This window comes from Ascidia mentula, chromosome 1, assembly GCF_947561715.1.
Source record: "Ascidia mentula chromosome 1, kaAscMent1.1, whole genome shotgun sequence".
Classification (NCBI taxonomy): Eukaryota; Metazoa; Chordata; class Ascidiacea; order Phlebobranchia; family Ascidiidae; genus Ascidia; species Ascidia mentula.
In genome coordinates, this window is record NC_138566.1 from 23,867,115 (window position 1) to 23,886,715 (window position 19,601).

The window sequence follows — 19,601 nt, forward strand, 5'->3', positions numbered from 1 at the left end:
TCAAACATTCTCCGATGATAAATTTATGTACATGCTGCCGCCCCTAGGACAAAAGGCAGGCAAAGCGCGGGGATAATTATTACATTGGTTATTGGCTTGGGATTTGGGCATAATAGTAAGAATGTCGAATATCTTCGTAATAAACAACGTCCAAAATCCAAACAACTATAGCATAGCATGGCAAAGAAATAAGCAACTGGCATCGAAAAACAGCAAACATAGATTATTAAAACTAATAAATATACAGGCAAAAGTACAACTGTTGTAAACGGAATCATTGCTGCCAATGGGATTTACAAAAATACGAAAGCATTTGGATTTATTTTCCTAATTTCTTTGAACATTCTTACATTGGTTATGCCGAGTCTAAAAGCATCCACATCTCCAATGACATTTTTTCAATCAATAAAAACTTGACCATGAAGATCCGCCTTCCATTTTTACAATTCACATCGAATAATGCTATTGTTATTCTGGCAAGTGTGGTGGCATTGGCCATCATTGCATCGTCGTCTCTAAATTGTCACCGGTGCTATTTTCTTGCTTGGAGTTGTTTTCTCCGTGACCAAGTACTTTCGAGCGAAAGAACCAGATTGCGAGGCAGTTTAACATCAAGAGCCAGTTTTCGAAAGTGTAACTGGAGGCGAGAAAACTGGCAACGAGGGTAATTCCGAGAGCCAATGTGGTGCCTGCGATAAGGGCGTGGTATTGATACACAACCAAGTTATAGAGTATGTAAATAAAGTCAATCCCGACTGATAGCAAAGTGGATGTTACTGATCGTCTGATGGCATTCCCAATTCGTTTCTCGTTTCTGTCGCTTCTATGCAATCGCAACACGTAGACGAGCAACAGAAGGATCGATCCTCGAATGATGACTAGCCCTGCACTGCCGAATATCATCGGTACGATGGCGTCTCTTGGATTCTCTATATTGCAGCCGGTGTCGGTCGGTATGTAATTTACTACAACAATAAGTAATATACAGTACACCGTACCACCAAGTACGATCAATGCCAGGACTGCCCAGCTTACTACAAAGGGCCACGTTTTTTCCACTTGCGAACAGGGATGCAAATACAACACCCGTTGCCGAGTCCACAAAAACGTACAAACAGCCACATGGGAAACACCGTGGATACAAGTGCTCAGTTTTGAATATACGTCACATCTGCTCATACCCGTGTCAATGAAACCCGAATTGATATTAAACTGACCGGCCACGAAGCACAGAAAAACGATTGATGACGCAACTACTAGCGATGTGAACACCGTTCCTTTGCTAATCTCCGATGAAGTGCTGCTTTTCCATTTTCCAGTACGAAAACCAAATGCGAACAGATTGACAAACATGTACAATGATATTGCCAATAACAATGAAATTCCCACTTCGTTTACAATGTAGCCATCTTGTAGGTGCTTCGGAACCAACACGGAGTCTGTTGGACTGTAATTTCCCTTTGCTGTAGTTTTCCCATTATCTAGAGTAGTCATTTTCTACGCAAGCAGTGCCTTAGCAGACAAAAATAATACTGACCACAGGCTCTTTCAGCTTCTATAAGCCAATAACTTTCACTTACAAACGAAACTTTACATCCATCTCAATCTCACTTCCGTCTTTTCTAATCGCACTACCCGCGTATAGCCATCTTGATTGGGGCATCGAATTTTGTTTTTATCCACACATATAAAGTAATTTCCATCCTATTCAAAACGTTTGTTACGCACCGAAACGTCACTGCGTTCTTACGTGTGTTTATATATTTACACATCAATTTTTGAAACCAAACAGTCACATCATATCAATGCAAATGAGGACTATAGTCTGCACTTCGATACATATTTGTTTGAGTGTTGATTACTGGTTATATACGATTGCACTTGTCCAGGCAACTTTACCCATTGCTTTAATGATACCCTTTGAAATGCAAATTATAAAAATCCACTCATTTTATGGCAAACTACTTTTATATAGCTCCAAACACTACGGTTATCTCAGGTCAATACGCCGATGCAAAATTGACAGCGAACTATCGACAAAATATGACCATTGGGTGTCGCACCATAGTTAATTGTCTTGATCCCTGGGATATGCTTATCTGGTCAGCGACAAAAAGTACAAATATTTAATTTCAATGTCACTTCGCTTTCGATCGCCGCGGTGTTGGTATAACTGGAGTTGATGCTGAGCTGAGTTGTGACAAAATACAAGAAAGCAGCACCAGGTACAACCACGATTGACGTAGATTGTTCGCTTCTTGCAAATATGGGTTTGACTTTCGAAAATACGCAAGTAACTTTTGTTATACTATAAAAAAAGATCGGTCTGCCATCATGTGTTGTAAGAAGTTTCGTTTCATAGTGATAAAAAAGCTTGCTGACTTTTGATTCAGAAACTTTCTAGGGGTTTACTTTGCCGCTACGTCATTACCGTTATCATTACCGTAGTTTCGTGTCTAAATGTAGTCTTCTTGGTATACAGGTCAAACATGTGCCAAGCACTCTATAACGGTCTGGTTTCGACATTCTATGTTGTAAAGCCTCAATATTTGTTGCCCTTTAGATGGCGCGCGCGAGCCTATGTGTAATGGTCTTCATTTTGCAAGCACCATTATACGGGATTTGTAGCTTATGTTTGCTTGCCGGTAAATGGTCGCAGATCGGTCAATATCATGTCAATATTTCATTTGTTCCATAGGTTTTATTTTATGGTCTGCTAATAAATAAAGTTGGCAATATTATCTCAGAAATGTAGGGAATATCGGTGGAATTATCTAAAACAGTGTTTCCAGTCAATCGGTTCGCCTTCCTTTTAAAACCTCACCTCAATTTTATATAAAATCTCCTGCCAGAAAATTTGTTTTGGTTGAAAATCACTTGTCTAAATTCATCCACTGAAAGTATTGGGCTGCTATTCAACCATCAGTATCCATGTACGAAAAAAAGTTTATTCGCACAGCTCATTGTGATTTTTCACATGTTTGGCAGTTGGAATCTTATCTTATTTTCCTAAATACTTGCCCCTAGTCATTGTTCTGCATCAAATTCAAATAAATTACAAAATGGAATGGTTAAACAAATTTTTGGCCCCCAAACAAGCTCTTGCAGTCAATAAGCTTCAATGGTTTAAAAACGTTTGCTTAGAGGTTGTCCACCAAAGGCATAGAACCCCTCAGCCACAAAAAAGGTATTTTTTCAATTTCGGTCAATTATTTCCTTGGCGCATTCGCTGTCTTAATATTTGCTTTCGTTTGGTGCCTGGGGATCAAACACGAGTCGGTGGAGGGTGTCTGGTTACCCCGAAGCGGGTGAGTGTAGGGCCTCGTTAATCACCGTGAGTGACAAGGCAGTGACAAAACTCGGCTCCGCTTGCGTTGAACCACGACCGACTCCTTAGCGAAAGCAACCAAAGTAACTCTTTGGCTAATCAAGAAGTGATCGAACTGGCACTAAATGTGTCCGTATCGGCAATTTGACTCTGAGGTCCAGTGGTCAAGTTCCAGTAACTTGCCGAGATTTCGGGCTGTAAAAAAGCCACTGTTGGTTTTTCGGGGGCCACACGGGTCCTCGTGTTTGTTTTGCTGCGGGCTTGTATCAAAATATTTGGTTAAACCTAGCAGCACGTATTGGCAAACAGCCTGTACCTCCGGCACTCGTAAGATCACTTTTGCATGGGACGGGTGCTGGAATGAAGGCGGCCACGCGATGACAAACGGCTCGGTCAACTCTTGAACCGGCCATTTCTGGGGCGAAACGTCAACACTCCGGGAGATAGCGTCACCAGATCGCATGGGAAACAGAAATATTTCCCTCCATCGAGTTTGTGTTCATTTGGGGGTGGCGACGCTCCCTTTGTGGCGTCATAATTGCACCAATCAGAAAAACACTTTGCGTTTCTGGCGTTCCTTTCGACTATACGTGGTGGTTGCTCTAAACCAGGAGATCCATTTTTTCGTATATCCTGCAACGCGCTACCTTTACCAGTTGAGAAATCCCTTAAAATATTAAGATTGTGTATGGACTGACAATCTGTTAATATTCCAAAACTCATATTAAATGCCTTTTTGAAACAAATATTTTAGATGTACAACAGGACACTCAATGTAAAAAACAACACAACGTGTTTCCTGGAGTTGGTTTTCATCGACACGTTCATCAAATGCTAAAAATTTATATGTTAAAATTTTTGCCTTCGTAGTGATAACTTTGCGCCGACAGAATAAGCTGGCACATTTTGCATATAAACGCCCGTGATGATGAAGAAATGAAAGTACAACAGTCCAATAACCTCAAACTGACAGTTTATTTGGCTACATCAGCTAATCCTGCGTTTATGCGTAATCCAAACAATGCCATAATTGTTTGTTATTCGAAAAGTAACCATAATGACTCAAAAGCGCTCTTGTTTACGAACAAAAGTAGCAATAGGTAAGCAAATACGCTTTGAGGTCTGTATTGTTTACAAGGATCTTTAGTTGCGTATTTTACAAAAAAGTTGTTTCATCAAACAGTCCACAAACAATACACTTGAAAACAGGAAGTGAAATGCAAAAGTAAGTTCAACTTTCTGTTTCATTTTTTAGATTGGAAATTCTTGTGTAATATTTACATTATTTTTAGTGGTAAATTAAATAAATACAGATTTAATTACTTCTCGCTTCTGAAACTGATTAGCAGCAAAATTCTTTTGTATAATGCGGGGGGTCTTATGCCAAACATATCCGCAAAGCAGTCAATATTTGAAAGTAATGAATGGCTCTCCAGTCAAAAATTCAGTCGCACCTGTTGGCAAATATCAATTCCTCTTTGTGTGCCGCTGGTGCGTCGCAAATATATGCACACGCCTTGTTCTTCTGCCTATTTCGACACGGGTCAATTTGAGTACAAACGACGGACGACTAGGCCATTTGCATCCAATGGGTAGTTATTAAAGGCCAAAGAAGCGAGAAAAATTATGCGTTACTCCGGTAAGCGACACGCAATACCTACAATTAGACACAGCGCAGTATGTCGGTGGTCTTTGAGCGTTTGCATGGCGTATATAGTTGTTTCAAGTGACACACCGCTTTGTTCGCATTATGAAAGCTAAAACAATGGGAGGAAAGAATTTGGTTTTCTAGGACTTTCTAGGACAATATCCAATACCTTAAAGAAAATCGATTGGAGAAGCGATTTTACATATATTCAATCTCGTTTTTTGGGCAGTTGTATCGTCGGAAATGACGTCACTTGATAACGTCATTTATTTTTCTGTCAGCACACTCGAGCACCACATAGAATTGACCTTGTACTTTATTTCACAACCGCGACTTGTATTCACGAGGCATCCAGTGGGTTTCTCACTAACGTCGCATTTTATAGGTGTGTCGTCGAGTGGTTGTCCCAATTTCGGCAACGTCGCCAAAATGTAAAGTGCGATACGAAGCACTTCGCACATTTGAAGAAGATACAATGGTCGGTTCGCCGCGTGTGGCCCATTGTTTTGTCAAACACGTTTCAAGCGCTCGTTTCGAAATAGTCCCTTCTTATAAATCGGTTGCTTTCTTGCTTTAATAAAACTTTTGTTGTGTGGCTGAAGTTCACTACGTGAGACCACGAAGCTGTTGAGCATTTTTTTTCAAAAATCGATCGCAAATATATCAGGTTAAATTGACAAAAACGTTTAAGACAATCGGAACGGTTGTCAACACAGCGAAATAAAGTCTAATGAACACCATTGTGGAGCAAGATTATGATCTTGCGTTTCTTATTTGAAAATAATCAAAATCTGTTGGATTAACAGCAAACCCGGCAATTCATGCACATCATACATGCTTTAACAAAAATTGCATGTCTGTTGTAAAGCTACAACGGGGCCAGCAGATGATGCACATAGACAATTGGGGTCCTGAAAGTTAAAACAACACCAATAGGAAGGTCATGGGCGCACACGACCTTGAACAACTGCGCAGCCGCCGAGCGCAACCTCTTGCCGCCGTAAACAAATACGGAAGGAGGCGCGGGTCTTATTTGCCGCCGTTGCGTTCTGTAAACAGGATTACAAGTTAAGACTGCTGATGCAACACCGTATTTCCCATGTTACGCAAATCAACCGAAGATGGACGTCTGCTTGGATGTGGAGAGGATCTAAAAGTTGATGTTGATGTGGTTTAATTCTTAAAACGTTTCCAATTTTATTTAAAGTTGTTTGAGTTTTGAGGCCTATTATATAATACGTAAGATATAGATTTCAATAATAGGCCCACATATCTGGCTATGCAGAAGGTAACGTACATCGCAAACCTTTCAAAAAATTGTAGTTCGAAATGCCACATTATCAAAGAATGTATCGTATTTTGTATGTAATGTGTCAGAGGCCGTTGGTGTTTACCCATACAGGGAGCAATGTATTTGGAAACCTTAGAGCCCGGAGTTGTATACGCTGTAATCCGACATAAACACAATGACAACAATTATTCTTACTCCTGACAACAAGGGAAACACGAGCTGCAGTTTATTACAGGTGTGGGCCACAAACTGATCAAGGGGCTCTTTTCTATAGCCCCGGTCTTTGCATTCTATACCTTAATGTTTGAAGCCTCGGCAAGCATATATTACCCATTTTCAGGGCGGGTGCAAAGCGATCAGCGGTGTAGTTTTAACGGGACCCATCGCTCAGCGCTTTAAGCCCCCATTCGCGAACAGACCAGCGGTCGGGTGAGCCCCCCTAATACCTGATAAACACAGGTGGCAAATTAGAGTATTTGTAGATGCCGGGCCCTCGCCCTGGCTGGGGGGCTAATTGGAGGCACCAAAACACGCGCCCGTACCGCTTGTTGGCCCGCACGGCTTCGCGCGGGATCACGCCCGACAAAACAATGCGTTGCGACTTTAAAGCCCGCGCTCTTTGCCCCCTCTCAGCGCTCTTCATTATACACGCGGCTTAGGCAACGCCTGCAAACCCGGGACTGGGATTACGCGAAGAAATCTGACTGAAACAAATCAACTTTGCCCGAGCGCTTTTGCTCTTGCCCGATCGTGCTCCACACAACATCTGCGTTTGTTTTAGCCTTTGATTGAAAATCTAAAGCGTCAAAGACAAACGGTCTTCACATTGCATGGTTATATATGTGCCAAAGCACCTGTTCGGTGTTGCAACCGCTCGGCTGTCATCAGTTTTAAAGTAGATGGAAAGAATTTTTTCGACGTAGTTCAACTCCAGAAAATGTTTAACTCGCACTCGCGTCTTCCCGCAGTTCGATTACTTTTCGGAAGCGGAATTTAAGGTGAACAGGTCGCTTCCTTTCGTTTTCGCGCGAAGCGGCGTCGAAAAATCGTGCAACACCAATAATTATACTTCACGGCGAAAACATGACACTGTTACATGTGTCATTTGGCATCATACTATGACACATGTTATGTACAGTGTTCCAAGCAAGGCTTAGCCGTGCATTCGTCTCTGGGAACGATCCTATTCGATAACTTGAAGCCATGGACGCTTGTCTTCCAACCGATCAAACTTACCACTTTGTATCATTATCAAAATAATCCCCTTATTGCCGCAACGTCCAGCCAATTGCGAGAAGCGCTTAAATCCGCGCCAACGCGGTCGCTTTGATGCACCTACGCCGCCGCGGATTATTTGACAGAAACGCATGTAGTGCGTCAATCAATTCGAGTGCGCCATGCTGTTTGTTGAGATGATACGGTGCGTTAATTACGGAGTTTAAGCCGTGCGGCCTTTCGCGCTGCTTTGGCCTTTGTTCGCGCTCTGCAACATTTGAAAATATTCGGATTTGCGCTTGAACATCAAGAGGAGTCGTTTCTGCCCGTCCATCAACTGGGCCGTGTGAACGCTTGCGCTGTTTCAATCAACGTAATTGTTTTCATGCGAAGTCGATTGGTAATTGCCGCTGCTTGGTCTAAGTCGCAGCGATCTGTCACTCCACTCTTCAAAGATAATTGTCGCAGAATCTACGCGATTTCTCCAATTTCGGTTTCCTGACGACGGAATCCTGCAACGCGACAGCGAAATTTCGCCTTCTTACCGAACGGCCATCGCCCCCAAAAGCGCTCCAGTCGCGTTTCAAAATATGTTCCGTTCTCTTACAACAGCCCCAAAACGTGCCTCGGCTGCAATCCCACACCCAGTCATGCAGCTTGGTGATTGCCGGGTCCACAAGCGCGACCCAAGTGCAGAGTTTATTCATAGATATATCGTGATCGCGATCTTGCTTGTAATTAAAACACCCAGTTGGCAATTGCACTGCTCCACCGGTGGTAACAGGTGGCATCTGTTGAATCCGAACTTGAATCAACGAACCAGGATTGGCATCGGACAGAAATAGCCGGTGTGTAATTTGTGTAATTGGACCGCTTTACTTTTTAGACGCAACATCGCTTAATTTTGGAATAAGAGAGAATCCGTAAAGATTGCCAAATTTAGACGATGACACCTCCTTCTTGTCTGACGTCTATTAACCTCTGGGCCAACAATGAGATATAGGAAAGAAAATTTCTTTTTTGTCCACAAGCTTTCAAGATATAAGTTACTTTTGCATCAAATTACCATCACCCTTCAACCCAACCCCCATTAACGGCGGTATCGTTGTCGCGTGAAGCATGACGCAGTCCACTTGTGAAGGGACAAGTTTTTGAAGCGTCATTTGTACGAAACGATCCACACAAAACCCTGAAAAAAAGCAAAGCATTTTATCGCAAAAACAAGTGCGGAAAATGATAAATACGTTGGGCAATTTGGTCGGATATTTTTCAAACTTTCTGGAAAAGCAATTGCACACACTGGTCTCGGTCCGTAGAAAAAAAACTGCATCTTCAAAAAACAATGAGGGCGAAGAAAAACATTAAATTACAGAGAAAACAAGATGGAAAGGTCGAAAACAGTGGCCATCTGTCTGCAGCTTACACAATTCATACTACTGGCCCCACTTTGCTTATCAAACACATTATATTTCATAACAGCCTTTAAATAGATTTTATTCTGGCAACACGTAAGCACAGTTGGCGATGATGGTGCGTGGTGGTGACGTTCGTGCCAGTAGTGGTCACTCCGTACTTCCAATGAGACACTTAATACTAGCGTTACGAACACATGTTAGATATGATGTAAGATCACTTGCGTGACACATTCACGTAAAAATATATATTTCCCGGTGGTGAGGTGAGGTATGAGACGTTCATGTGCTAGGGGGCCTCTCGGGTCGAACAAGTTCACGTGTTTTGTATCAATTTGCTCAATGAAATACAGTTATAATGCATAATATATAAGCAAGGGTATGAAAAATGTTGTAAAATGTTCATGCACCCGCCAAGGTCGCATGAAGCTTGGGTATTTGTTGTAATCCTGTAAACGTGCTGACGTATGCAATACACGAAGAACGAATTCATTTCAACCTACTTTAATTTTTGCTTGGAACGGATAAACATCCCTGATCTTATACACGATCTTGGAACACAACCAACGAGCATGAGTTGACGGTGGCACAAATTACGTTATCACGCGTGCGAATTCCGTAATCCCTTTCAACTGCACGGCCACCTGCTCCACTGGAGGAATTTCACCCGCTTTCGACGCGAGAATACATCAAACTGCCGTCGGCGGGGATCCGGGCGTGCTTCTTGCCTTTGATCGGCTGGAACAGAACATCTATCACCCGTAGGCGAAGCAAGAAAATGAGCAGTCCCTTGTGGACGTCCCCGCTGCCTCGCTCTATCGCTCCACACGTAATCGAGCGAACGACAAGTTGCCAAACACAGCCTCCTGTTTTGTTTGCAGTCGATCACTCCTTGCGGCGGGGGGAGTCTTTGTTGGAACGCGACAGTTGTTTTGTGTGCGTAGCGGTGTTTACCCATACTGGGGCCCGGGCAGCTCCGGTTTGATCACCACCCTCTCGTCTACAGCGTGGAGTGGATCTTCGAGAAGACCCCGAATTTCGGTCAGGTTTTGCTTGTTTGAAAGCCATTTGCGCTGAACCTATACGCGATGGTTTGGCACAGAATTTGGACTTGCGGTGCGGTTGCTTTTACGCGCGCAAATCACCAAATAATCGCTTTTAGCGCAATTTGCTTATTACGAAGCTTGGTAATTGGACCCTGCGCCCACTACCAAGGAAGTTTGAACAACGGATGCTCTTGTTTGGGGGTTGTTTTCAATTAAAATAAGCTCGGTATTTTGCAATTGCCAAAATTTTCCGGTTAGCGCCTTCAGGGGCCCCATTAATCAAGCAAGTTTCTGAAATGCTGTACGGAGAACTAAGGTTAAACAACTCCGCGATAAATAAGGTTCGAGACCAAGGGGTTGTAAAGTAAAGGCCTCAGCAGTTGAGTGATTTTGACCACTATTTTCTCACTCTATTGATGCTACAGCAGTGGTCTGTTGCGCCCAAGGTCGTGAGTTCAAACCTCACCGGAAACACTATCTCCGGCTTGTGAAAGTGGCTTTGGTTTTTCTGTCACTGTCACCAAACGTGTTCAATGTGCACACATTTATCACATCTTGACAGTCTCGATTTGCGTTTTTCCGGCCCTGGTTAAACCTTTGCCACTTATTCTGATTGATTTCTAATTGCCACGCGAAAAACACCTGTCGAGTGAGCTTAGTGAGTGTCACACCGTCACGCCCTCCTCTTGAAACTGTGTCCTGATCTGCGGGCGCTGACCTCACCGTCGTAGTCAGCGCGGAACATCAAACGCCAAAACCGGTATAACGTCACAATGATGGTTTAATTACGCAACGGCAGATCGAACAAAAACAACAACAAAAAGTACGGTTTTGGCGTTAACGACAAGAGTGTCACAGCTTCGTTTTCGACGTCTTATGGATGGGAAGTTGCGATGAAGCGAGCGTAAAAGGAGAAAATGCCTGCGGAAACATAAGATGAGCGGTTGACGGCAAGAAAAGCCCGGGGTACGAAGACATCGGGTTACGGTTGTTCGCCATCTGGGGCAAGCTGGGGGGTACGCGCTGGGGTTGCCAGATTCCGGGAGGGGACCGTCCCGGCGGTGACGTCGACGCATTGTCTGCTGCGTCACTCGATTGTGACGAGTCGCGCTGGAACTCGCGCGGATTGGGAAGACGGCGATCTGTGCTCTCGCTGGAGGACTTCCGACTCCCGGAGGATTCCCACGGTCTCTCGATACCAGCAGGAACCGGATCGGGATTCGAATTCGAGTTTTCGCCATTCGATTCCGCGTCCGAAGCGCACTCTTCCCGCCGGGACTGCTTTCCGATCATGGAGCCCCATTGGGCGCTTTGGGCCCCGGGCAGGCGACCGAAGAGGGCTGCCGAGGACGCAAGTTGTGCGTAGTATTGTTCCAAGTAACTTCGGCCTGCTTGCATTTGGCTGTAGCGATTCAGGACATGACTGGAGAGTTTCAGTTGCGCCTCCAAGTACGAATTTCCCTGTTGAGTTTGCGGTAAAGCCTGCTGACTTCGTTGCAATTTCGCGAGAAGCATTGGATTTTGCTGCAGCACGCTAGCCATGTCGTGAGCTCCTTTGCCTTCGTAACGTCCCATGTTGAATAGTGCGTTGTACTGCAAGGGGTGTACGAGACTTTGAGTAGGGTTGGGGAGACAGTTTTGCTGTTGTTCGCCGAATACTTGTGCGAAGGCTCGGCGTCTCAATGCAAGTCGGCCTCTGTAATATAACCACAGGTTTAGGAAATGCGATATTGTGTTTATGTAATGGAAGGTTTGATAATATTTTAAATTATCCTTTAAGTCGTATTTCTTGTTACTTGGTTGCTATTTTTGTTGTTTTCTGTCACAAAAATGCCAAGACACTAGAAATGAGCAGTTTGATCTGTGTAAATTAGAGGTTTGATGTCGGATTCTGAAAGCTTAAAGCTAATTCTACATGGCACCATGTCACGAACGATTATTTGGAGTCTTTAGAATGAAATAGAAACTTCTTGAGGTCACAACCACCGGCGAAGTTTGGCTTGTGAGAAAGTCCTAAAACGTGGGGATGAGGGCACGGATTAGTCGATATCTTGTCATTGTTTTGTTTTGTGTATTCTCCCATAACCATAAACCCTTACTATGGCATCAAACCCGGTTTAAAACGTGACTGTGGGAGTTAAAGCAATGTTGCCAAACGAAATCCAATTGCTTTGCGAGGTATCAAGCCACTTCAAAGCATTTCGTATGATGTCACCTACTCTGTGTACCACCGCTTCGTAAACAAGAATCTCAGATAATCGGATTGCTTCTGATGCCACTTGGGCTTATATGTGCACCAGTTCTGCCGATTGTCTGAATCGCTGCGAGTGACTCGAACCACTTGTCGCGGCTTTGTCGACCCGTTATTACGAAACAATGGCCGTTTCTCACCTGACGTTGTTGGTGTTGTTCCGCCTGCGGAGTTTGCCGGTGCTGCTGCCGATGTACACGTCGTCACTACATGGGTCCAACATCCAGTAGTTACCCTGCCAACGAGCGAAAAGATATTTAACAACAATCTCTTTAATCTTGGCTACTACTATGCTGGGTTTTATGCAGAGCCTAAAACTATTCAAGAAGGCACCCAAAAGTATAAATAAATGTTTCCATTTTAAAATGTACCCAAATCTTAGGAACCTAACTCACGGCTTTGTATATTTTTGCAATAAACTATATAGCTCATATAACAGTTGCAAATTTCATTTGCAAACGTTTCTATACAATCATTGGCAATGCGAAATGCAATTCGCAACAACTCACTGTCGTTTAGCATTCCCAATGAGGTTGCGAATTAGATCTTGCATTGCCTAGCCGAAAAATTTGCAAATAAATTTCGCAACTTCCAAAATCGTTATTGCTATTTACGACAACATTTAAGAAACGCCGCTCAAACCAGCCGTTTTTACTCATCAGATAAAACAGTGAGGTGTGTATGTGTTGGTATTTCTCTCATGGAACAGAAGAAGATGCCGAAACTTACCTTTCCAGGGTCATCGTAGTGACGTGGAACCTTCACGAAGCATTTGTTGAGAGACAAATTGTGTCGGATGGAATTCTGCCAAGCCTGGAAGAATTTAAAACATCGGTGATTACAGAATCTTAACATTCTCTTTTTATTTGGAAACAGATTGCGCACGAAAGTCATTGACAATGTTTACACTATTGATTTTGGTATTTCCATTTCCAAGTGTTATTTGGGTATTCACGGTCTCGCGTGAGCCACAGGATGAACATAAAAACAATGTATAAATTACAAGATGTACCCGAATACCTTATAACCGACCACACTAACAAGGCCAGGACCAATTATAAGGCGAATACAAACACGACGTTCTACAATCGTTTATGACATAACAAATCAACTTATCCGGGCATTGTTACGCGACCGCGGTTGACACGCGCGTCAAAACTGTTTGCACATCGTCGACACGTGTCGTAAACAGCGACAAAGTAAATAAACAAAACGGCGGACGACTTGTGGTTGTGCCGGTGTTTGTCAACACGAGGTTAACAATCCCTTCCACATAAACAAGTTATAAACGGAAATGTCCGAAAGGACAATATTTACGTAAGGGACAAATAGGACTACGCGCGCGCGGCAGGAATATTTAACGGGTTGCTGAGCGATGAAAGCTGAAAGTTTTCCTAACAGTTACAACACACGATGTGGATTTATTATGACAAGATTTTGTGAATTTTTTATAGTCTGATTTCGATTATTAATATTATAACATTATACGAATTAAAATAAATACCAATCACTGCAAGTACTTTTCAATAGTTAAGCTCGCAAGTTATGATAATCCACACATGACTTTGTGTCGGCATATGGGCCTAACGCCTTCTTAACGCAATTCATTTGCTTTCCCACTGGAAACCGATTTTGCACAGTGTTTGTTTCGTTCGCACAACAAAAACTGAACTTTGCCGAGATGAAAAGATGCCCAACCAATTAACTGGTAAAGTTTAAAAAGCGAAGCCCAATTTTTCAAGACTTTGCCGCCTGCGGATCGCAATTATCTTTTCTCACCCCCGGTGCTGACTGACGGGGGTTAATCGGCCAGAAAAACAATTCGGGGGCCCATCACCAGTTCTACGTCACAATGTGTCACTGCAACGTAAATGGGCAGCGTGGTCGACTTGTTGTTTTGTTGTAGACGGAAGTAATGTCTCGTTGAGCGGTTGTTACATCGCTTTTCACCCCCAATGCCCAACTTGGGTCACAAAACATTGGCTGTGGTCTGCTGTATCATGACGGAATTGTAAGACTCGGTGGTCCAGTAAGTGATTTTGTTCATGCGTTTATGTATTTCTTGCATACTCGCACTTGTGGTTTAATCAGTTTTTACAATAACTTACAACAGACAAACTGCTTCGTTATATATCCATTTACATAAGTACAACAATATTTGAAATGCAAACTGATCGCCTTTCATTTTCCAACCCCTTGCATTTTGGCTCACATTTAGTTTTGCGATAAACATTTATTCAAACACCACAAAATCTATTTGTGATACTATTTTCATATTTTCTTTCATCAAACCCATTATCAAGTTCGCCATAGTTTCAAATCAAAGAGACAAACCGGTTATTCCGAAACTTTAAACCAACATTGTTACGTCACAAGGACCGATTATCTTCTACCAGCATGCGATATTTACCTGTTTGTTTTCCTTATAGTATGGAAAGTTGGTGGTGATGTATTGATATATTTGACTCAAGGTCAGTCGCTTTTGAGGACTCCTCTTAATGGCCATCATGATCAGGGCATTGTAAGAATACGGAGGTTTCTTTCCGTATTTATTGCTCGGTGGACTAAAATTAACAAAATCATTTGTTTTTTTCACATGACTTGGAAATGTTGTAATTCACAAGTTGACTCAAACTTTTTAAATCAGATTTTATGCATGTCAATAAAACAGTTGATGTTTTTTCTACCAAACGTTTTTTACAAAAATATTTCGTAAAAAACACGGTGTTTGTTTTGCACTGAAAGTAGCTTGCTTTCATTAAAAACTTTTTTTTTCTTTAATAAAACTTGAACTAATTTAAAAAAGAAAAACAACTAATTTACCTGTTTCCGGTGTTAAGTTTATGTTCCTTGTCACTGGAAGTTTCTTTGTCTGTTTGCAACGGAGACGAGTTGGCTAAAGCACAATCTTCAGTTGATTCCACATCAACCTCATCCATTTCCACTTCGTCGGCGCCATTTTCCAAAAACATCGGCGATTCTTGATGAGGTCTTCCAGCTTTTGCGTTAGTTTCGACCGCGGATCTAACCATCGATGACTCGGGCGACATGGCAAGTTCTCTGCTATCTCGATCGACGGGATGTGGTGGCAAGTTCGCAAGGCGCGTCCTATAATCCAGAGCAGTGGGTCCTTCTTCGGGCGTTTCTGCGAAGAGGTTACAGTTGCGTCACTCGCCTAAATCCACTAGAGAAATCGTGTGCGCAGTCTCGCATTCACACGCCACACAAAGCCATTGTTGTCGGATTTGCGTATGAACTTGGCCGCAGTCGAGCGCTTTGAAGAAACGAGAAAGTTCGAACGCGCTGGTGTTCTGCGCGCGACCTCTTCTTAATTGCGCGGTGCAAGCGACTGTCAGATCATGGACAAATAGCTACTTGTTGTGATGCCCAAGCCGGCGCAATTATAATAAAAATAACACCGTTCGTTACAGGATTAGCGACAGGAAGATCGGATTTTTATTGTTGATTTCTGCTTGTTGCGGTATTGTTTTTGTTCGTCTTCGCCGCCCAAATATGGCCTCGAGATGTTGACTTAGCGTAATTGCCCAAGATACGCATACTTTATGTGTCGAGTTTTTCAGGTATTTGCTGTTGCAGACCGTTCTGCTTTGTTTTTTTTAACTGCGCAGACGATCGAACAACGAAACTTCAAATTTAGTCTTTCCCTGGTTCTAATAAAAATTCAATTCATATTATTTCCTCCATCGCCCGCAAAATAAACAAAAATACTAAATGGAATGCAATAAATTGAATAAATTGGAGCGACGAGTGACCGTTAAAAATATACCTGGTCTTACGAAACCGGTAGTGGGAAAATTTCCCACCCCAAGCAGCCCTCCTCCTTCATTTCAGGTACCGCCCCGACATTGACCAGGTCACAACCAATTAATGTGTGAGAATGTGTGAGGCGTGTTCGCTTCTTAATACCAACTTTTGGTCCTGATCACAGTGTCCTAGTTTGGGCGCCTCCCGTCCAATGAGCGGAAGCTAATTACCGCGCGTGCCCCTGCTGAACAGTAAAAGTCACTCGAAAACGCGCGCGTCAATGTGCTTTCGGACCGATTTATTTGCTATGTTACGCACCTCGTTGCTTGGTAATTGGTAGCTGCTGCCCTGCGATTTACGCTCGATTATGGAAACATGAGTCATATGAGGTTAACGAATTTGTTTTCAAGCCCACAACGCCCGATCAAAATATGTTTTTGGTGTTTTAAACACACTGTTTTGTCACGTGCGAACTTGGTGGCACAGCGGGTAGATGTCTGATACCACCTGTGTAAAATGGTGTAGAGTTTTGCTGATGGATTTAGAGGAAAAATAGATGTTTGCAGTGAGCAAAACAAAATGTCCGATGTTTGGTTTTTCGAAAGGGAAAGTTTTTTTGGGATTAGTTTCCTTTATTTTTACCAGAAGGTCTTTTTCACACTTTTCTGTGACCCGATATGTATGTGTTCGAATTTTCTTTCTGTGGCAAAGATTCGTTCCAAAGGTTTCATTTTGTTTCATAAATTTTCCCTAAATTTTTTAACCCAGTCCAGACCACGCAAATCACAAAAAGCACTCAAATTCTGTTTCGAAAACCTACACTTAACAAATCATAAATTAATTTATCTGACAGTGCTAAGCAACAAACACAATACTTCTAAACGAGTTCTTTTTGAACTTGTTTTTTGCCTAAAGAACGGGGTAGGGCAATAAATTTAAATTCCTATCATGACCTAAAAACATTCCAATACCCAAACCGTTCTATTCAGTGGAAATCCCACACTGATGCATGTTTTCATTACAACAAAGAGCACTTGAAATTATCGCGGACGTTTTGACATTCGATGTTGGCGGCGCTGCCAGCGAAGCGATTTTGGTTTAGACTAATTTCAAATCACCGCCGCGTTGTTACAATGCTTGCAATTACGTTGGAATTTTCATCAAAAAATCTCTAATTGGGTCTAACAGGTACGGAGAATTGGTTCGTTTTGTTTAAAATATTACCGTACTTAAATCTAATTGCGTGCTTAAACTGTTATAAAACTATTCATCAGAGAGCCAATGTTATACTATTTTCGGTAATTTACCGATTATGTTGTTTCAGATCAACGCATGGAGAAGTAGCGAATATTTTAGTCCGGCCACAGGAGTTTTGCAATGATATGTGCGAATAATTGCTTTTACGAGATTTTGTGATCACAAATCTAGGTTGATGCGTTATTTATTTTATGTTGTCTATCGACCTTCACGCTGATTGGGGTAAAAACTGATTTGACAAACGACTGGGGTCCCAGAAAAAAGCGGATTCGAAAATAGGAACCGCGATCCTAAAAGTTTAGACAACCCCGCTTTGAGTTGTGGTTAATGATTAATTTATTCTACAAGTACGCCATTTTGGGGTAATAGAAATAAATATTAAAATTTCGTTCCAGCATAAAAACTAAAATATTTGCGTTTAGGGAGTGGATCTGTCGCACAGATTTTTCCAGCGGAGACTCGTCAAAGAGCTTGACAAGGTTGCACGGTTCGCGCCTCAGTCGAAACGTGTAAACCCACTTAAGGTGCAACCCAGCTTTGACAGCTAATAGCGCATACCGATGCTCACCGGCAACAATAAGGTCTTTACCCAAACATCATAAAATCGTGTTTAAACTGAAAGCGTCTTCTCCCAATCGGCTCAAGGTCAGTACAAGTGCATCAGATGCGGATAGGTGGCAATCAGCGCGTTCTTAGCAGGTGCGCGAAGGACCTACTAACACTGAAGCTTCACGCCATCACGTCAGAGCTTCGCAAAGCTCGTTGAAGCCAACAAGTCCCACTTAAACATGTGAAATTTGGTCACTCCTTCTGTGGTGCCTTTTGTTTTTCAACGCTTTTTATATGTTGACAGTAAGGTTCGATATTGCTAGCTAAACAGTTCTTGCGCGTCTGTCACACCATGACCGGCGGGTTCTCGCGAAATGGGCAAGCTTCGGTGTTGCGGGGTCAAGTGCATCGGATTTACTGCGTTGGCAAAGCGGTGCCCATGGCATTGTACAAGCTTGATGCAAAGTAAACACGACAATCACTTCGCGAAAAAGAAGAAATGCAGCCCAGAAAGAAGAAATATTTTACAATGTATGGTGCGTTGTACGATTGCGTGCCGATACTAAAAAGCGTTTTTGCATCAAAATTAGCCTCACGTTTATTCTCTCGTATGAGTCTTGCGTTACCTTTATTCGGTTAAGACCATGCCAGGGAACCTTAATGAATGGGACAATGTGTATGTCGAGGCCCTTGTGTTGGTTTCAACACTTTCGCGAACAAATGCTTCTCCATTTTTTTACACCCTATATATAAGTTTGAGCTAAAGCGGGAATTAAACTTAATCACACAAAAACTCCTTTTGTCACAAGTTTTGTTGATAATTATTTACAGAACACATGCAACGTATAACAGAAAAAATTCAAATGTTGTGGCAAAAGAGCGGTTATTGCTAAAATTAGTCGATTTAATTAAGCTATTTTTTGTGTTTTAAATAACAAATGATTCAAGCTGCTTGACGCACTTGCAAAGTTATCAAATGCTTACAGCAGTAAACAAAATTAACGAATAAGTATACCAGGCCTTACCTTGACAGCTCTTTAGGGTTGACGCATTCCTATATGCGACTTCAGAGTCCAGCAGACAGTCCACGCTAAAATTGGTCGAATTTCTTTTCACCGCAATCTGATTTGAATCTCCTCTTTCCATTCCGTGCATGACTTTCGTAAACTTTCGATGATGAACAAACACAACTGTTCTATGCTGTAATCCGTCCACCTCTCGGAAGCAAAGTTACACTGACTACGGCAACGATCGAAGCGGGAGGCAAAAGTCCCTTTCGCCCGGAAAAAAAGTTGTCGGCACGCGAGGGTCGAGAAAAAATGCTTCCAGTTTTACTTGCAAGACGGTGTAGGGCTGGTGATCGCCGTAATCCGAGGAACCCCGGCGCAATTATACCCGCGCCACCCGGTAAAACTGGCCACTATTCGTAAGTCTGCGTTAAAACAACACTGTCAGGTATGAATACAATGGTCGGTGTATTTTCCGGTATTACGCGAGCTCGGTTGATGATAATTGCCGTCTCATGCGGGATTAGTGTTGCTCTTGCGTTTCCTACGACGTCGTGATCGAAAGCAAATGCAGAATGGATTATAGTGACGTCGAAAGAGTTTCTATGTATTATTAATTGTACTTTTCCGGGCGGTTGTATTTTGTAAAATAGATTTAAGGTTGTCTGTGATTGACGTGGAAAGTGACAAATAAATCTCCAAATTGATCCATTCCTTCATATTAACGTTAAAAGTGGAATTAGAACCTACATTGTTTAGTAAAAAAAACTTCTCCGACTTGTTTTAATTTTTTGTGACCTTTTAATTGGAGCCAATTTTTCTTCCAAAATGT

At 42.5% G+C, this 19,601-nt stretch overlaps 1 protein-coding gene across 1 annotated transcript; it reads right to left on the bottom strand.

Moving 5' to 3' along the window:
• Positions 1-10,792: 10,792 nt before the first annotated feature.
• LOC145911323 (uncharacterized) lies at positions 10,793-18,917 on the bottom strand. Its single transcript, XM_082998636.1, has 6 exons — positions 18,788-18,917; positions 15,015-15,336; positions 14,602-14,755; positions 12,921-13,004; positions 12,332-12,426; positions 10,793-11,636 (listed from the first exon to the last, which is right to left on the bottom strand). The coding sequence occupies exons 1-6, from the start codon at positions 18,915-18,917 to the stop codon at positions 10,793-10,795; spliced, it is 1,629 nt and encodes a 542-aa protein (XP_082854762.1).
• Positions 18,918-19,601: the final 684 nt, after the last annotated feature.